The sequence below is a fragment of the Drosophila serrata genome, unplaced genomic scaffold (assembly GCF_035046125.1).
Source record: "Drosophila serrata isolate PLE 108 unplaced genomic scaffold, ASM3504612v1 contig_125, whole genome shotgun sequence".
NCBI classification, from domain to species: domain Eukaryota; kingdom Metazoa; phylum Arthropoda; class Insecta; order Diptera; family Drosophilidae; genus Drosophila; species Drosophila serrata.
The window spans coordinates 600,406-618,517 of NW_028257023.1; the positions used below are offsets into that span (position 1 = coordinate 600,406).

Below are 18,112 nucleotides of genomic sequence, written 5' to 3' on the forward strand. Positions count from 1 at the left end.
TTATTATGGAATCCCTTTATAATATAGGAAGAGAGCTCCAAAAGATTTGTTTTTCGCTTCGCTTCGCTTAATAAAACCATGTTGAGATGGAGAAATAACTGATCTACAAAGGTGCTGCAAGTGAGGAGTAATAATGTTTTCGAAAGGTTTTTTTAATGGTCGACAACTTAGAGATTCCTCTATAATTGCTAGCATCTAATTTGCTACCTTTTTATGTGGAGAGGAATAATAACCGATTCCTTCCAAATAATGGGAAAGTGGGAGGTTTCTAAGGATAAGGTGAACAATTTCAGAAGAGGATAGCACAAGGCGTCGGCACAATACCTGAGCACACAGCCAGGAATTCCGTCGGGACTTGGCGAATAAACTGGCTTGACACGATGACGATCTAAAAGGAGAGAGCTTTCGTTTAGGCTAGGACAGAATTTAGTTTGGTTTGGATATGTCGTAGGAATAAATCTGGTTGTTTGAAAAAACTGCGAAAATAGATCGGCTATTGCCCGATCATTATTTGCGGTGGTATTTTCAAATGAAAGCTAAGAAGGATTTGTTTTAGGCTTACGTTTAGTTTTTTTTTAACACTGCGCGTTCAGCACGGTAAAGTTTGACCGAGCTGATAAATAAGATGAAAGGGCAGATTGAGAACAGGTGAATTTAAATTTAGCATACAGTCTAGATTTTTTATTTTTAAGTCGGCTCAACTCTTTAGTAAACCACGGCGGCTTATTAAAGCTAGGCTGATACTTTAACGGAACACATTCAGTAAAAAATGAATTCATGGCACTGTAAAAAATATCCACGGCAACTGTCATGTCAGTGCACTTGTATAGATCGGACCAATTGAACTTGTTTATAAAGTCGTTCAAAGTCCGTCTTCCGAAAACATAAGACTTTTTTGGCTGGACGGTCAGATATATTCTGTACGTCAGACCCAATATCAAGAGTCGCACCGAAAGTTGGATGATAAGGATGATCAGAGACGAAATAAAGTTCGACCAAGCGCTGTAAGGAACTTCGCAAATGGTTGACTTGAGACAGCGAAATGCCGAACAATCAAGCAATAAAGCCATGCTGTGTAGATGTATGAAGAATATTGGTATAATTATCTAGCCGATATACTGTGAACACAACTGGAAAAACTTCGGAGCTCAAAATCTCCGGCTTTAACCAGGATTCTGTGAGCACAATAACCTGAGATGCAAACGAAAGGCTATCAGAATACAAGTTTGGAAGCTTACTACGTAAGCCTCTTGCATTCTGATAGGAAATAGCTAGGGAGTAGGTTAGTTTTTTGGGTCGGGATTGGAAGACATAGACGGCGCAGTGGTATGATCAGGCCTGGGAAGAGTTATTCCTACAGGCCGCTTTTTCTTTTTCTTCGCTTCGAAATCCTTAACTGTTAAAGAGCTCGTTAGGGACATTTATTTTGAAAGATTTAATATCCCTAGCGTAAGAAAATTTAAACTTTTTCACCTTAATCTTTATTTTATCGGCTCTGGTCTTGCCTTGTATAAAGGCGAGAACATCTTCTGATGTTTGATCAGAGGAAATTCGTGCCATTGTCGGCCGGTATTCCGGGCCTAACACCCTGGAGCGCCTAGGAGACTCATTTAATAGCGTAAGGCTATTAAATTGGGTGTCGATGTTTTTTTACATCATCCATCGTCCGAGCTGCAACACTAATACACTGACTGAAGGTGCAATACCATTTTTAATCAATTTAATTTCATTTTTATATCCAAATTTTTTTGACAAATCAAAATTTAAAAAATTCATAACTAAGCCAAAAACGCATTAATTTCAATTCGGAAAGCGTTCATATACTTATTTTTAGCATGACGTTGTCGCACAGGCAGCAGCCGATTGTAAGGACACCTGCAGAAATAGCCTTTTTGCAAATTTTGGCGAAATAGATAATATTTCCGGACATTTTAAAGACTTACCACTGTACTTGTACAGGAAAAAAAGAGGAAAAAAAAACAACAGAGCTATGAAGATAAGAAGGAAGAAGAGACACAGCGAGAGCGAGAGCGTGGGAGATCAGATAAGATAAGAACTGCAGCGGCACAGCGAAAGCAAGAGAGTGGAAGAGCGTGGGAGATAAATAGCAAAAACGTTTAGCTGTTGCGACGGCGCAAACAAAAGCTAAACGAAGAAGGCACAAAAATCAATGCAAAATGTGGATAAGCTAGCACTAGCAGCACAACTAAATTGGGAAATAAAACCTATTATAAACAATAATCAAAATAGCTGCATGCAAACGCAAAGTGAACGGGAAGTAAATAACACAAAATAGAAAATTTAAGTTAACCCCTGTTGTTATTTTCAAACTTTTACACAAAACGAGAGCGCAAGAAAAAAGCACGTCCGTTCACTTGATGCAAAAAGGTTTGGGCATCGGATATTCTACGGTCAAGATAAACGAATGATTTTTAAGTAGTTTTATTCAGGATGGTGGGGTAAATAATTGTTGCATAAAGATATTTGAATATAGTTGAAAAGAATGGAAATAATTACCACTTGTCCTAAAACATAATAACATTTTAGTTTTATTTAAGTTTTGTTTACTCAGAGATAATAAATTTCATAATAAATGCATCCGTTTCGTAGGAAATTAGAATAAAGCTATTTTAAATCTATAAAAAAATTAAAACAACATTATGTCTTGTATAGCTGACAAGCAACGGTGTTTATCAGGCAAATAAAAAGGTTCAAAGACATGCGGAAACGGAGTATCCCATCCCGTCACACGCCTTACTGGGGCTTCAAGATGTAAAAAACATTTTTCTTGAATGTAGGCAGCTATCTCTGACCCAAATCCTTGAGTAAGGGGAGCTTCATGTGCTATTATTACTCGCCCAGTTTTTTTCGCTGACTAAAATTAAAGTTTATGTGAATTATAGCAAGTGACAGTATATTAAATACATACCTTACAAACAGCATCAGTGTCCCATGGCAAAATGGATACTAAATCTATAACTTCACAGTCAACACTAAGTTTTTCTTGTACAAAGTTAGCCACCTAAAACAAAATATAGTCTTACAAAAAGAAAAAAAATATGTGTGACGTACTTCTAATAGCACATGTACTTGTGTGCCCCAGCCAATGAGTGTGACATCTTTTCCTTCACGTAAAACGTCTGCTTTTCCGAGATCCGAGGTATAATAATCCAATGGTACTTCCTCAACCGCAGCTCGATATAATGTCTTGGGTTCAAAAACGATACATGGATTAGGATCACGAACACAGGCTAGAAGCAATCCTTTCGCCTTAATCGGACCCCGAGGAATCTAATAATAAATTAAATAGTATATCAAAAATAATATAATTCCATAGGGAGGTTATGTCACTACCACTATGCGAAGGCCTGGTGTGTGAGCGAAGTATGCTTCTGGGCTTTGAGAGTGGTAGAGTGCTCCATGTCCAACAGCACCGCAAGGAACTCGAAAAGTTAGTGATCCACAGTCAAAGAGTCCCCCACTTCGATACCGATATTTTGCAGCTTCATTCACTATCTGATCAAAACTAGGAAATATATAATCCGCAAATTGAATTTCTGCTATTGCAGTAGCTCCAGTATTGGCGACTCCAATAGCAAAACTGTAAAAGACAAAATTGAAATAATATGTCCAATTACAGTTAGGACAGTTTCTTAAGTGTAATAAGTTAAAAAGTTTCAATCAAATGTCCCCGGCTATAAAATACCCTTGACCATAAGCGATTTGCGATAAATAAAACAAGATACAGTAGAAGTAAAATTTTCGAATTTCAGTGTATCCCCTGTGTGACTTAAAATGTATTAACAATCACAGAAATCTATTTTCCGAACAAACAAAAAACGGATTAGTATGGATACAAGATTTAATCATTTTAGGTTAAGTTAGCTAAAAAAAAAAAAATTATCTTCTTCTTATGGACACATTTTATGTATAACTGAAATTAATTACGAGCTCGAATCCTTTCATACCCGAAAAAATTAAAGATCGAGGCGGGATCATTTTGTCCTTATTTTTATTTCCTTACAAAATATATCGAATATATTTTAAACGTTTACATGTGCATATATACTTCATAAATCGGAATGGCTAACGAACAAACAGAATCCCATAATATTCATGTTATTTAAGAAGGGAGCCAAAGCCAAAAGCAACATTTTTAAATAAAAAATCAACCACTTAGAAGAAAAAGGTAAATATCCTGTGAATCATTTTTCAAAAAACTATCAATATCCGGCATGATTTATACAATTATAAGTTTTATGGAATTCATTAATAATAAAGATCCTTCAGATGTGTTATATAAGGACATACCACAAACTTATTTTTATACCCTTGCAGGGTATTATAATTTCAGAAGTCAGAAGTTTGCAACGCAGTGAAGAAGGCACCGACTATATAAAGTATATCAAGAATATGATCAGGATCAACAGCCGAGTCGATCTAGCCATGTCCGTCTGTCCGTTTCTACGCAAACTAGTCTCTCAGTTTTGAAGCTATCTAAATGAAACTTTGTAGTTAGTCTTCTATATACTCTTACTCGGATCGGACGACTATATCATATAGCTGCCATAGGAATAATCGGAACATTTTTACAAAAAAAATTATAACATTTTCAGTTTTCAACAGAATTTGATCAAATTTGAGATATAGCCATTTCATATTATTCTACAATTTTGTGTAAAATTTTTTGAAAATTGGACGACTATATCATATAGCTCCCATAGAAACGATCGAAAAATTAATTCAATTAAAAAGTATAACATTTTCAGTTTTCAAAAGATTTTCATAAAATTTGAGATATAGACATTTTATTTTAATCTAAAATTTTTTGTAAAGTTTTAAAAAAACCAGACTACTATATAACATTGCTGCCATAGGAACGATCAAGAAATGAATACAATTAAAAATTATAACGTTATCAGTTGTCAGCAGATTTTCATTGAATTTGAGATATAGCCATTTTATATCAGTCATAAATTTTGTGTCACATTTTATGAAAATCGGACGACTATATCACATAGGTGCCATACAAACGATCGTTAGATGTGGAGCAAAAATGCAAATCTGCGAATGTAAAACAGAAAATATAATATGTATAGGTGAATGAAATGAAAGCAGGTATTACTTCATTGTTTTTAAACATAAATATATATAATTGATATTGTATGGATTCCTAGTCATTGAAGCTCTATATGCAACGGTATATAAACTTCGGTGTGCCGAATTTAGCTTTCTTTCTTGTTATTAATTAAAAAACATAAACTTAAATAAGTTTATGCATTGATTTGATTTTTAAAACAAAACTTATAATGATTACGCTCCCTGCTTTTAAGTGTAGACAAAATAAAATTTATGTTAGTAAGAGTAGGCAGGGAAAGTAGGTTGCAAACCGGAAAATGGACCATAAACGGATTAGAGATAACAATAACTTAGATATATCAATAACTTGGGAATCCCAATGATCTGAAACAAGCCTTTAAAAACAAAAATTTTACAATAAAATATAAAAAAATAAATATAAAATATCGACTAATAATAATATTAAATAATATTTAAGATATTTGTTAACAAATTCTTAAATCAATTTTTAATGCCTACAAAGGAGGACAAAACGTCTGACCTTATATCAAACAAATTATATATGTTACATATTTCTGTTAATAGTGCATATATATTATATATACTTTTTTAACCTATTAAAATTTAAAAAATTATTAAAACAACAAAATACATATAATTATCGAAAGTGTTAGAGATTACAAATATAATATTAGTAAGTAATTATAATTTTTTATTATTATGTATTAGTATTTAAGTTTACTATTTCTTAAATAACCTAAAATAATAATCTAATTTAAAATCCTAAAATTGAGTTTGTTTTAATATATGGGCAATTCTCCAGCAAGGTCCACCGCGGCCAAAAACTTAAAATTTCTTAAAAACGAGTATTTTTAACATGGTTACATAAAAAATTGAACAGATTGATCAAGACTAAGAAAATTTTTCATTTTCTAAAATAAATTTTAAAAAATTCGATGTCAAACACGCGCAAACGCAAATAATGTTGTTTTTATAAAAAAAAGGCATAAAAATGGATTGTTTTGTTTTGATGTCAATCTCTTAAACAAAAGCATTTTGCTTTGACTTTTGCTTTCTAATATCACATAGAAAACCCAAAGAGTCAATATAAAGTGGAAAAGGACATATGGGCAATTCTCTGGTGTCGAATGCGACATTCGTACGCATTCAAACTAAAAAAACACATGTGCCAAGACTTTATTTTAATTTTATAAAAATTGAAACGTATAGCTCTTGGTTAGCACTATAATTGGTGCAAAGGTCGATTTTGAACCCTTGTTTGTTTTCAAGATATTCACTAAAATGTACTGCGTTCGCACGCGACAAAAATAGAAGTTACATTTGAAAAAAACCAGTTTAAGCTCTGATTTCAGCGAAACGTGATGAAAAATTGTAGTACAATAAATTTTAATGAATTACGCAATGAATTATCTTACTAACGTATTTTGTTTGATTTTAAAATATTAAGTAGTTATTTTTTAAATTCAATTTTAGTCCCGGTCGCACGCGACATGTCGCACGCGACAGTTTGGAAAGCGATAATTCAAACTGAAACTGTACGAATATTGGTGATCGGATATGTCCTTTTGCACTTAATATTGAATCTTTGGGTTTTTTATGTCATATTAGAAACCAAAAGTTAAAGCAAAATGGTTCGGTTTAAGAGATGGGCATCAAAACAAAACATGCCATTTTTATACCCTTGCAGGGTATTATAATTTCAGTCAGAAGTTTGCAACGCAGTGAAGGAGGCACCTCCGACTATATAAAGTATATATATTCTTGATCAGGATCAACAGCCGAGTCGATCTAGCCATGTCCGTCTGTCCGTCTGTCCGTCTGTCCGTCTGTCCGTTTCTACGCAAACTAGTCTCTCAGTTTTTAAGCTATCTGAATGAAACTTTGCAGTTAGTCTTCTATATACTCTCACTCGTATATATGTCGGAACGGGCCGGATCGGACGACTATATCATATAGCTGTCATAGGAATGATCGGAAAAGTTTTACAAAAAAAATTATAAAATTTTTAGTTTTCAACAGAATTTGATCAAATTTGAGATATAGCCATTTCATATTATTCTACAATTTTGTGTAAAATTTTATGAAAATCGGACGACTATATCATATAGCTCCCATAGGAACGATCGAGAAATTAATTCAATTTATAAGTATAACAGTTTCAGTTTTCAACAGATTTTCATCAAATTTGAGATATAGCCGTTTCATATTATTCTACAATTTTGTGTAAAATTTTATGAAAATCGGACTAATATATCATATAGCTCCCATAGGAACGATCGAGAAATTTGAGAGGAATGAGAATGGCGGTGGCTGTTGTCGGAAGACTGACAATCGCGGTGGCGATAACATTTTTAGTTTTCAACAGAATTTAATCAAATTTGAAATATAGCCATTTCATATTATTCTAAAATTTTGTGTAAAATTTTATGAAAATCGGACTACTATATCATATAGCTCCCATAGGAACGATCGAGAAATTAATACAATTAAATTTATAACTTTTTTAGTTTTCAGCTGATTTTCATCATATAGCCATTTTATATAAGTCTTAAATTTTGTGGCAAATTCCGTAAAAATCGGACTACTATATCATATAGGTGCCATACAAACGATCGTTTGATGTAGAGGAAAAATGAAAATCTGTGAATGTAAAACTGCAAATATAATATGTATAGGTGAATGAAATGAAAGCAGGTATTACTTCATTGTTTTTTAACACAAATATATATAATTTATATTGTATGGATTCCTATTCATAGAAGTTCTATCTGCAAGGGTATATAAACTTCGGCGTGCCGAAGTTAGCTTCCTTTCTTGTTTATGCCTTTTTTTTGATAAAAACAACATTATTTGCGTTTGCGAGTGTTTGACATCGATTTTTTTGAAACTTATTTTAGAAAATGAAAAATTCTCTTAGTCTTGATCATCCTGACCAATTTTTAATGTAATCATGTTAAAAATACTCGTTTTTAAGCAATTTTAAGTTTTTGGCCGCGGTGCACGTTTCTGGAGAATTGCCCATATGCGATCACCAATATTCTCACAGTTTTAGTTTAAATTAAAAAATTTTAAAAATAACTACTTTATATTTTAAAATCAAACGAAATACGTTAGTAAAATAACTAATTGCATACTTATTAAAATTTATTTCATTAAAATTTTTTATCATGCTTCGCTGAAATCAGAGGTTAAATGTAAATGTAAATGTAACTTCTGTTTTTGTCGCGTGCGAATGCAGTACATTTTAGTGAATATATTGAAAACGAACAAGGGCCTCGATCTTAGCACCAATTGTAGTGCTAAGAGCTATTCAGAAACAAAAAACGTAAACAATATTTTTTCACACCTTTTCAGCCTTCTATTCTTAGACCATCTAGCTCCCACCCATACAAAATGTATTCATCCAAAAAATTAATGTTTAGCAGATCTCCCGCACTTTGGCTTCAAAACTGACTAAGCAACTCCAGATATATTCCCTATTAGAATGCAAAAGGCTTACGTAGAAATCTTAACTTACTTGTATTTTAAGTCTTTCGTTAGCTTGTCCGGTTATTGTGTCCACAGAAACCTGGTTAAAGCCGTAGCTTCTAAGCTCCGAAGTTTCTCCAGCTGTGTTTACAGTATATCGGCTAGATCGGACTATCAGGCCTGGGGGTGAAGTCCTTATAGCGGTAGACTCCTCACTCACGTTAGAATTATTAACTTTCGAGGAATGCAACATTGTTGAATTCTTTTGTGAGAACCTTTCTATCAATGGTACTTCCACTTTTATTTCCTGTTCCTACATACCTACATTGCAGGAACTTCCTATTTATTGAAACCACCTTTCCGCAATTCAGATGGTTTCCAATAAACTTTCGGATAGGGACCATTTGGTAGTCCTAGGGGATTTTATTATCCCGGGGGTACTATGTCCTCAAATAATTCCAGCAATAACCTACTAACTTGTTCGACATTTCGCCGCCTGAAGTCAACCGTGTACGAAATTTCTTAGAGGGTTTGCTCGATCTACCCGACATCGGGTCTGACTTACAAAATATATATCTGAACGTTCAGCCAAAAAAAATCATCTGTTTTCGCAAGACGGACTTGGACGGCTGAATAATTTTATATATGAAATTAATTGGTCCGATCTATTACTGACATGGCAGTTGCCGTGGATATTTTTTACAATGCCATGAACTAATTTTTTACTGAATGTGTTCCGTTATACTATCTCCGTAGTTTACTAAAGAGTTGAGCCGACTTAAAAATAAAAAATTTAGGCTGTATGTTAAATTTTAAGTCTGCACTTATCTCTTATTTATCAGATCGGTCAAACCGTGCTGAACGTGCAGTGTTATAAAAACTTTTTAATTCGTTACAGGGTCCAGTTCTCAAAGGACCCAAAACAGTTTTATAATTTAGTTAACACTAAACGTAAGACTAAAACAAATCCTTCCTCGCTTTAATTTCAAAATACTACCATAAATGATGATCGGGCAAAAGCCGATCTATTTTCGCAGTTTTTCAAACAACGAATTCTAATTCAAATCAGTCTTATTTTTACATCATGCCCAAATCAAACTTAATTTTTTATCCTAGCTTAAGCTTAAAGCTCTCTTTTTTTTGGATCTTCACCGTGTCAAGCCAGTTTATGTGCCAGGTCCCGACGGGATTCTTGGCTGCGTGCTGAGGTATTGGGTTGACGCCCTGTGCCATCCCATTCTGAAATGGTTAACCTTATCCTTCGAATTCTCCCACTTTCCCATTATTTGGAAGAAATCGTTTATTATTCCTCTCCACAGAAAAAGGTAGCAAATTGGATGCCAGCAATTATAGAGGAATCTCTAACTTGTCGGCCATTAAAAAACCTTTCGAAAAAATTATTACTCCTCACTTGCAGCACCTTTGTAGATCAGGTATTTCTCCATGTCAACATGGTTTTATTAAGCGAAGATCAACAAGAACAAATCTTTTGGAGCTCTCTTCCTATATTATCATATCAACTCTACTGTTGATGCTTTATGTAAGCTTAATATGGTCTGAGATGACTCCAAACTTTGCAAACTTGTATCTAAAATTATAACACCCTGCAAGGCCATAATTATAACTTTTTCAAATCTATCCTACTATATAATATTATATTAGTTTAAACTGCTGTACGTTTCATTTAGGAATTCAAAACATACACAAACTAGTCTCTCAGTTTTAAAGCTATCTAAACGAAATTTGCAGTAAGTCTCCTATACACTATCACTCATATACATATATGTCGGAACAGGCCGGAACGGAAATATATGAAAATTTTACAAAAAAAACAAGAAAGGAAGCTAACTTCGGCACGCCGTAGTTTATATACCCTTGCAGATAGAACTTCGATGACTAGGAATCCATACAACATAAATTCTATATATTTATGTTAAAAAACAATGAAGTAATACTTGCTTTCATTTCATTCACCTATACATATTATATTTGCAGATTTACATTCAACGATTTGCATTTTTGCTCCACATCTAACGATCGTTTGTATGGCAAACGATTTTCATAAAATTTGACACAAAATCTAAGACTGATATAAATGGCTATATCTCAAATGTGATCAAAATCTGCTGAAAACTGAAAACGTTATAATTTTCAATTGTATTAATATCTTGATCATTCAGCGTAAAATTTTATGAAAATCGGACTACTATATAATAAAGATGCCTTTGCAACGATCGAGAAATTAATACAAGCTTTATACAATATGTGCTACTACAATACATACAACATAAATACATTTATATCATATAGAAGCTCGGCCCAGTTAATAAAAAAAAAATACGAAAAGTTGCAAAAATCTAGCTTAACTCTAAGTACCATCTTCATTCATTCTAAATATTTTGGATAACCTCGCGATATCTTTGTAAATATTGTACAATTTAAGGCTAGTTGAGTTAAATCAAATGGTAATGAAATTATAAATGGATTTTATCAATCGATCCATTTATGTAGCTTAAAAAGAAAAAAAATCAAGGGATAATTTAAATTAAATACATAAAAATGGTGTCAATTTTGGAATTCTCACATCATTTAAGAACGACTGAACCGATTTGGATGAAATTTTTGTTTAATTGTTTAAAATTGCCAGGCAAATGTTTTTGTTGCTGAAAAAATGTATAAATCCTTCATTAAATTTGTTTAGGGCCTCAAAAGGTGTCGACAACAAACTGTTTACGTATACAGTATCATTAGAGAGCAAAATTACCAAACTGAGCTTTGCGAGAGTTGTTCTATACCGTTGCAGGGTATAAAAATTTCAGTCAGAAGTTATTAACGCAGTGAAGGAGTCACCTTCGACCACATAAAGTAGCATATATACAAAGGTAGTCATAAGTATTTACACAACGACAATTTTCACAACCAAATTTCTTGTAGTTGTTATTCTTCTTGTTGTCGAACAAGATTTTCCCTGAATTTTTTTTATCGCTTAGATTAATCTATGCAGAAGAAGAAGTTCATAGAAAAATGTTATAAGTAAAAAAATATATGCATCTATAGTGTAATATTTACACATAATTTGTTTTCGTCTTAAGTTAAATGCTATTAAAATTTAATATTTTTAATACACTTTTATTAGTTCGGGATGTATGTATGTATGTAACAGAATCTTTGAAAACTATTTTCAAGGGTTTTCAAATATCTGATAAACTTGAAACTTTGCATACTTCTCAAGGACCGATGACAATGCAATAATTTGATAAAAATTTTTCATTATCCTGATTAGGATCGTTAGGATTGATAAATTCCCTTATAGATTCTCAGTAAAGGAGTAAGAGAGACAGAGCTAGAACTCGATCTGCGCATCATAAAATAATGAGATTACGAAATACATAGTTCGAAAAATATTTTATAATTACAAGTCCGCAAAAATTGATTATTGATAAATCGAACTTAAATACGAAAAATAACTGATAGCTTAGAAAATTAAAAAAACTCGCGTTTATAGGTACCCACACTAAAAAATATAATATAAATAAAAGTAAAAAAAATAAACTAAACAAAACACGCTTTTATAAAAACCCGAAATAAAAGGAAGATGGGGTTTTTCCTGTTAACTTTGAGCAATCAAGTTCTGCTTGTCCAGCAGGCATGCGCAGATCGCGCCATAGCTCTGTCTCTCTTACTCCTTTACGGTCGCTCTATAAAAAAAAAAGAATTTATCAATCCTGATCAGGATAATGAAAATTTTTTATCACATTATTGCAGTCATCGGTCTTTGAGAAGTATTTATGTAAAGTTTCAAGCTTATCAGATAATTGGAAACCCTTGAAAATAGTGTTCAAAGATTCCGTTACATACATACATACATCCCAAACTAATAACAGCGTATTAAAAACAATGAAGAAATACCTGCTTTCATTTCATTCACATATTTGTATTATATTTACAGTTTTACATTTACAGATTGTCATTTTTCAAATTTTACACAAAATTGTAGAATAATATGAAATGGCTATATCTCAAATTTAATCAAATTCAGTTGAAAACTGAAAATGTTATAATTTTTAATTGTATTAATTTCTCGATCGTTCCTATGGCAACTATATGATATAGTCGTCCGATCCGGCCTGTTCCGACATAAAAACGAGTGAGAGTATATAGAAGACTAACTACAAAGTTTCATTCAGATAGCTTCAAAACTGTGACTAGTTTGCGTAGAAACGGACAGACGGACAAGGCTAGACGGATCGGCTGTTGATCCTGATCAAGAGTATATACAGTTTGTCAAGTAATTCTTTGCAAAACGAAAAATCCCCCACAATTTTGTTTTTAAACTGAAAATTTATTAACAAATACAAGAATTTTTAAAAATTTTCTTTTATAATATTATTAGGATAACTTTAATCTATAAATATAAAAAAACAAAACTTAAATATTTTAACTTAAAACATAGTAAACAAGAAAGGAAGCTAACTTCGGCACGCCGAAGTTTATATACCCTTGCAGATAGAACTTCGATGACTTCCTGGATTCCTTCCATACAATATAAAATATATATATATTAATGTTAAAAAAAAACAATAAAGTAATACCTGCTCTCATTTCATTCACCTATACATATTATATTTTCAGTTTTACATTCACAGATTTGCATTTTTGCTCCACATCTAACGATCGTTTGTATGGCACCTATGTGATATAGTCGTCCGATTTTCATAAAATTTGCAACAAAATTTAAGACTGATATAAAACGCTATATTTCAAATTTAATGAAAATCTGCTGAAAACTGAAAACGTTATAATTTTTAATTGTATTCATTTTTTGATCGTTCGTGATATAGTAGTCCGGTTTTTTTTTATAACTTTACACAAAATTTAGATTAAAATAAAATGATATTTTATGAAAATCTGGTGAAAACTGAAGAAGTTATAATCTTTAATTTTATTAACTTCTTTTATTTCTTATAAAATGGCTATGTATCAAATTTGATGAAAATCTGTTGAAAACTGAAAATGTTATACTTTTTAATTGAATTAAATTTGCGATCGTTCCTATAGGAGCTATATGATATAGTCGTCCAATTTTCATAAAATTTTACACAAAATTGTAGAATAATATGAAATGGCTATATCTCAAATTTGATTAAATTCTCTTGAAAACTAAAAATGTTATCGCCACCGCGATTGTCAGTCTTCCGACAACAGCCACCGCCATTCTCATTCCTCTCAAATTTCTCGATCGTTCCTATGGGAGCTATATGATATAGTCGTCCGATTTTCATAAAATTTTACACAAAATTGTAGAATAATATAAAACGGCTATATCTCAAATTTGATGAAAATCTGTTAAAAAATGAAAATGTTGTACTTTTTAATTGAATTAATTTCTCGATCGTTCCTATGGGAGCTATATGATATAGTCGTCCGATTTTCATCAAATTTTACACAAAATTGTAGAATAATATGAAATGGCTATATCTATATATGTATATATATATATATAAATTTGATCAAATTCTGTTGAAAACTAAAAATGTTATAATTTTTTTTGTAAAAATTTTCCGATCATTCCTATGGCAGCTATATGATAAAGTCGTCCGATCCGGCCCGTTCCGACATATGTATATACGAGTGAGAGTATTTAGAAGGCTAACTACCAAGTTTCATTTAGATAGCTTCAAAACTGAGACACTAGTTTGCGTAGAAACGGACAGACGGACAGACGGACATGGCTAGATCGACTCGGCTGTTGGTCCTGATCAAGAATATATATACTTTATATAGTCGGAGGTGCCTCCTTCACTGCGTTGCAAACTTCTGACTGAAATTATAATACCCTGCAAGGGTATAAAAATAGCAAAAACATAAACATTGCAATTCGTATGCTGTCAATTATTTCTTTGCAAAATGCAAACAGGAGTTGAAGAGGTTCCTAGAATTAAGCAACGCAAAGCAAATTCTGAGGAAAATTAACGCTTGCCACTTCTTAGTGGTCTTTACTTTTATATTCTTGAAAAATTTTGTTGGAAAAAGTTCGTGTTTGATCGAGTCCAGAATTTTAATCATGCCCGGCAAACGAATTGACGATAATAACATAGAATTGGTTTACTTTAACCATTATAAAGGGTAATCGGCGTCGGAACATTCAGAAATTTTTGATATTTAGTTAGGAACAATATATAAAATAATTAAACGGTCTAAAAAGAAAAATAGACTTGACCTGTACAATTCTACAGGCAGATTACCAAAAGCTCTCCAAGCGCGACCGTTATAAAATTTCGAAACAAATTGATAAAAACCCGCCAACAACCCTCAGAAAGTTGGCTTTGGACTTATAAAATTATTGCAGAAAAACTGGTTGCCATGAGACTGTGAGGAAAGTCCTGAATCTCCACAAATACTGCTGACACATAGCCAGGAAGATATCAATGCTTTCAGGCGATTCAAAGGCGATTTTATTTATTTATCTATCGGCCTCGTTAACCAGCCTCCTGAGTATGGGGATGAAGTTTTTTTTTGTGACGAGACTAAAATAATGCTATACACTCATGGCTGACCCAATAAAGTTTGGAGGAAACCAAACACAGGTGTCCAGCCGAAGAATATCATACCAACATTCAAATTTTGCAAGTTTTCTGTGATGATAAGGGGGTGCACATCATCCAAAGGAGCTGCGGATTTTTAATGATATAATGACGAAGGAGTTTTATTTGGACATCCTTAAAAAGGAATTGACCAGAAGCGCGGAGAAATTTGGTCTGCATGACGTAACTTGTCCAAAAAGAAATAAATATTAACTGCACCAGGAAAACGAACTCCAGCTCAAATCGCAGCTGTGCAGGACCTGGCTCCTGTTAATTGCAAAAAAGTCATTGACACTCATTGACAATTTTTGGGATTTTTTGGAAAAGAAAGTGACTAAACGGACTCCAACAAATAAAAAGGGTTTAATTAAAGTAATAGAGGAGAAATGGGAGAAAATTCCAGAATATTACGACTTGAAAGGGCTAATAATGCCAATGTCGCGACGCCTCCATGCTGTAATAGATGCAAATGTACTCCACATAAAATATTAACGTCGCAGCTATTATAGTTTTTAAGTTATCCTTGGTAAACTATAACGTCTTTGCAAATTGCAAAGAATTAATTGACAGCATACGAATTGCAATGTTTTTGTTTTTGTTATTTTTTACTATGTTTTAAGTTTAAATATTTAAGTTTTGTTTTTTTTTTTATATTTATAGATTAAAGTTATCCTAATAATATTATTTTTGTTTTTTTTTTTTATTATTTATTTACAATCTGTCTAATTAACAATAGGTAAATTTTATGAGGAGTGTTAAGCTAACAGAAATAGCAGTTCTCCAGTGAGCTCTGCTATTATATATTAATAATATTATAAAAGAAAATTTTTAAAAATTCTTGTATTTGTCAATAAATTTTCAGTTTAAACCCAAAATTGTGAGGGATTTTTCGTTTTGCAAAGAATTACTTGACAAACTGTATACTTTATATGGTTGGAGGTGCCTCCTTCACTGCGTTGCAAACTTTTGACTGAAATTATAATACCCGGCAAGGGTATAAAAAGAATTACTTAATATTTTAAAATCAAACAAAGCACATTATTAAGAAATTCATTGCATAATTTATTAAAATTTATTGTAATACAATTTTTCATCACGTTTCGCTGCAATCAGAGCTTAAACTGGTTTCTTGCTAATGTAACTTCTGTTTTTGTCGCGTGGAAACGCAGTACATTTTAATAAATATTTTGAAAACGAACATAGGCCCAAAATCTACCTTAGCACCAATTATAGTGCTAACCAAGAGCAATACTTTTCAATCTTTGTAAAATTAAGATAAAGTCTTGGCATATGTTAGTTTGAATGTGTACGAATGTCGCATTCGAAACCAGAGAATTGTTCATATGTAATTGTGAAAAATCGAATAACCTTCATTTTCTGTAAAGTGTAGAAAAATAATTATTTCTAGAGTTTTAATGACATACCCAGCAATTCCCTGCTCACACAACGGCGAGTTAAAAACTCGGTTATTTCCGTACTTATCTCGCAGATTAACTGAGCACCTGTTGAAAACATATACACAGATGTACTTGAAGTCTTTTAAGCGGCATTCTTTGTTGTCTTTACCGAAAAACTCCCCCGAAGCTCACATCCTCACCAAACAATAAAGCTGAATTATCATTTTCTAGCGCCAAATCCATTGCATTATTAATGGCGTTAAACATATTCATTTTTTTCCCAGAACTCGAAAAGGTCGGATGATATGTAAAATGTGACCGGGAAAAAAAAGTAGGGTTTACATTGGACCGCAGAGTAACAAGCCGGCCACGCAATATTTGAAGTGCAATCATTTTATTAATTTTAATGCAATACAAAACATAAACTATTTATAAGTAGTCTTACGTAATCATCAAATCCACCAAAAAAGATCTATAAAGCAATCGACGATAATATTGATATTATCGATGGTTACCATCGATCCCTTTTTGCCACTTTTTGTTCATCGCCCATCACTATTTGCAAAATTCTATGTTGTTATCATGGTTCTATCCGTATATCTGCGGCAAGGGGCTATGTAAGAGATTTCAATGACAACGGCATGAGCGAATTTGTCCTAAACAAAATAAAAATATATTTATTTATTATGCTAAAATATGTATCCGAGAATGTAAAATTTAATTATTTCATAATAAATCCACAGACAGTTTTTTTTTAAGTATATATGGCGAAATTGCCAAACAAATTATTGCACAAATTAAATGAATGGGTCAGATTGAAACGTTCATTCTGCTTATTCTTTTAAACAAATTTATAAAGTGAAATTAAAATTAATTACAACGGCTTGGATAGAGTTGAAGACAAATAACAGGAGGCGACAACGCCATAGTCAACCTATAACAGATTATTTGTGTGATTTAAATCTCTACTGTGAGTTAAATATCAGATTATGGACTTTGTCTTTTCCGCATTTCTCAATTTAAACCTGTTCTCGCCGTCAAAAAAGGGGCTCCATGCCAGCAATGCCTTTATTTTTTGATTTTTCCCTCCACACAAGCTTTCGAAATATATACATGTTTTAAAAATCAAAAATTTTATTTACGAAAATCACTTCTAAAAACGGAAATATTCATCTTTTGGTGGCGACGGGTCAATTACGTCGAATACATCAATAAATAGTATTCCAAAATCAAATATTTGAATTAATTTTATTACCACTTTAGTTATTTTCTTTTACTTAGAAAAATGATTTTAACAGTTAGTGTGACCAATTTCGTGCATTTTGTTTAAATACTTTTTATTTATATATTTTAGTATCAGGGCTTGATAAATCCGCTTGAAGAATGTGACAGAAGGGCACGAAAATGGTCACACTGACTGCTGAGCCAGCTTATTGGACATTGGATTACGATTTAATGATTTATTCGCCACTATGGTAGGGATGCAAAAACATCGATGTGTGCGTCAATCCATGTTTTCAATGTTTAAAAAGAAAAACATCGAGTGAAACATCGATGTTTCTA

General features: G+C 32.4%; 1 protein-coding gene and 1 long non-coding RNA gene across 2 annotated transcripts; both read right to left on the bottom strand.

Moving 5' to 3' along the window:
• Positions 1-2,547: 2,547 nt before the first annotated feature.
• On the bottom strand, positions 2,548-17,575 carry BckdhB (Branched chain keto acid dehydrogenase E1 subunit beta). Its single transcript, XM_020958631.2, has 7 exons — positions 17,428-17,575; positions 16,719-17,205; positions 16,577-16,654; positions 3,355-3,601; positions 3,073-3,291; positions 2,930-3,022; positions 2,548-2,875 (listed from the first exon to the last, which is right to left on the bottom strand). The coding sequence occupies exons 2-7, from the start codon at positions 16,940-16,942 to the stop codon at positions 2,648-2,650; spliced, it is 1,089 nt and encodes a 362-aa protein (XP_020814290.1). The 5' UTR covers positions 16,943-17,205; positions 17,428-17,575; the 3' UTR covers positions 2,548-2,647.
• On the bottom strand, positions 3,723-14,953 carry LOC147644652 (uncharacterized). Its single transcript, XR_015270182.1, has 2 exons — positions 14,439-14,953; positions 3,723-4,331 (listed from the first exon to the last, which is right to left on the bottom strand). It is a non-coding gene; the product is annotated as an uncharacterized LOC147644652 (long non-coding RNA).
• Positions 17,576-18,112: the final 537 nt, after the last annotated feature.

What these genes read in the sequence shown, in the direction of transcription:
- BckdhB (XM_020958631.2), bottom strand. Translation starts at nt 16,942, where the DNA reads ATGATTGCACTTCAAATATTGCGTGGCCGGCTTGTTACTCTGCGGTCC. An exon ending in AGCTTCGGGGGAGTTTTTCG is followed by an intron (nt 16,655 to 16,718) that starts GTAAAGACAACA and finishes TGTTTTCAACAG; the next exon opens with GTGCTCAGTTAATCTGCGAG. An exon ending in AAGTACATGTGCTATTAGAA is followed by an intron (nt 3,023 to 3,072) that starts GTACGTCACACA and finishes ATTTTGTTTTAG; the next exon opens with GTGGCTAACTTTGTACAAGA.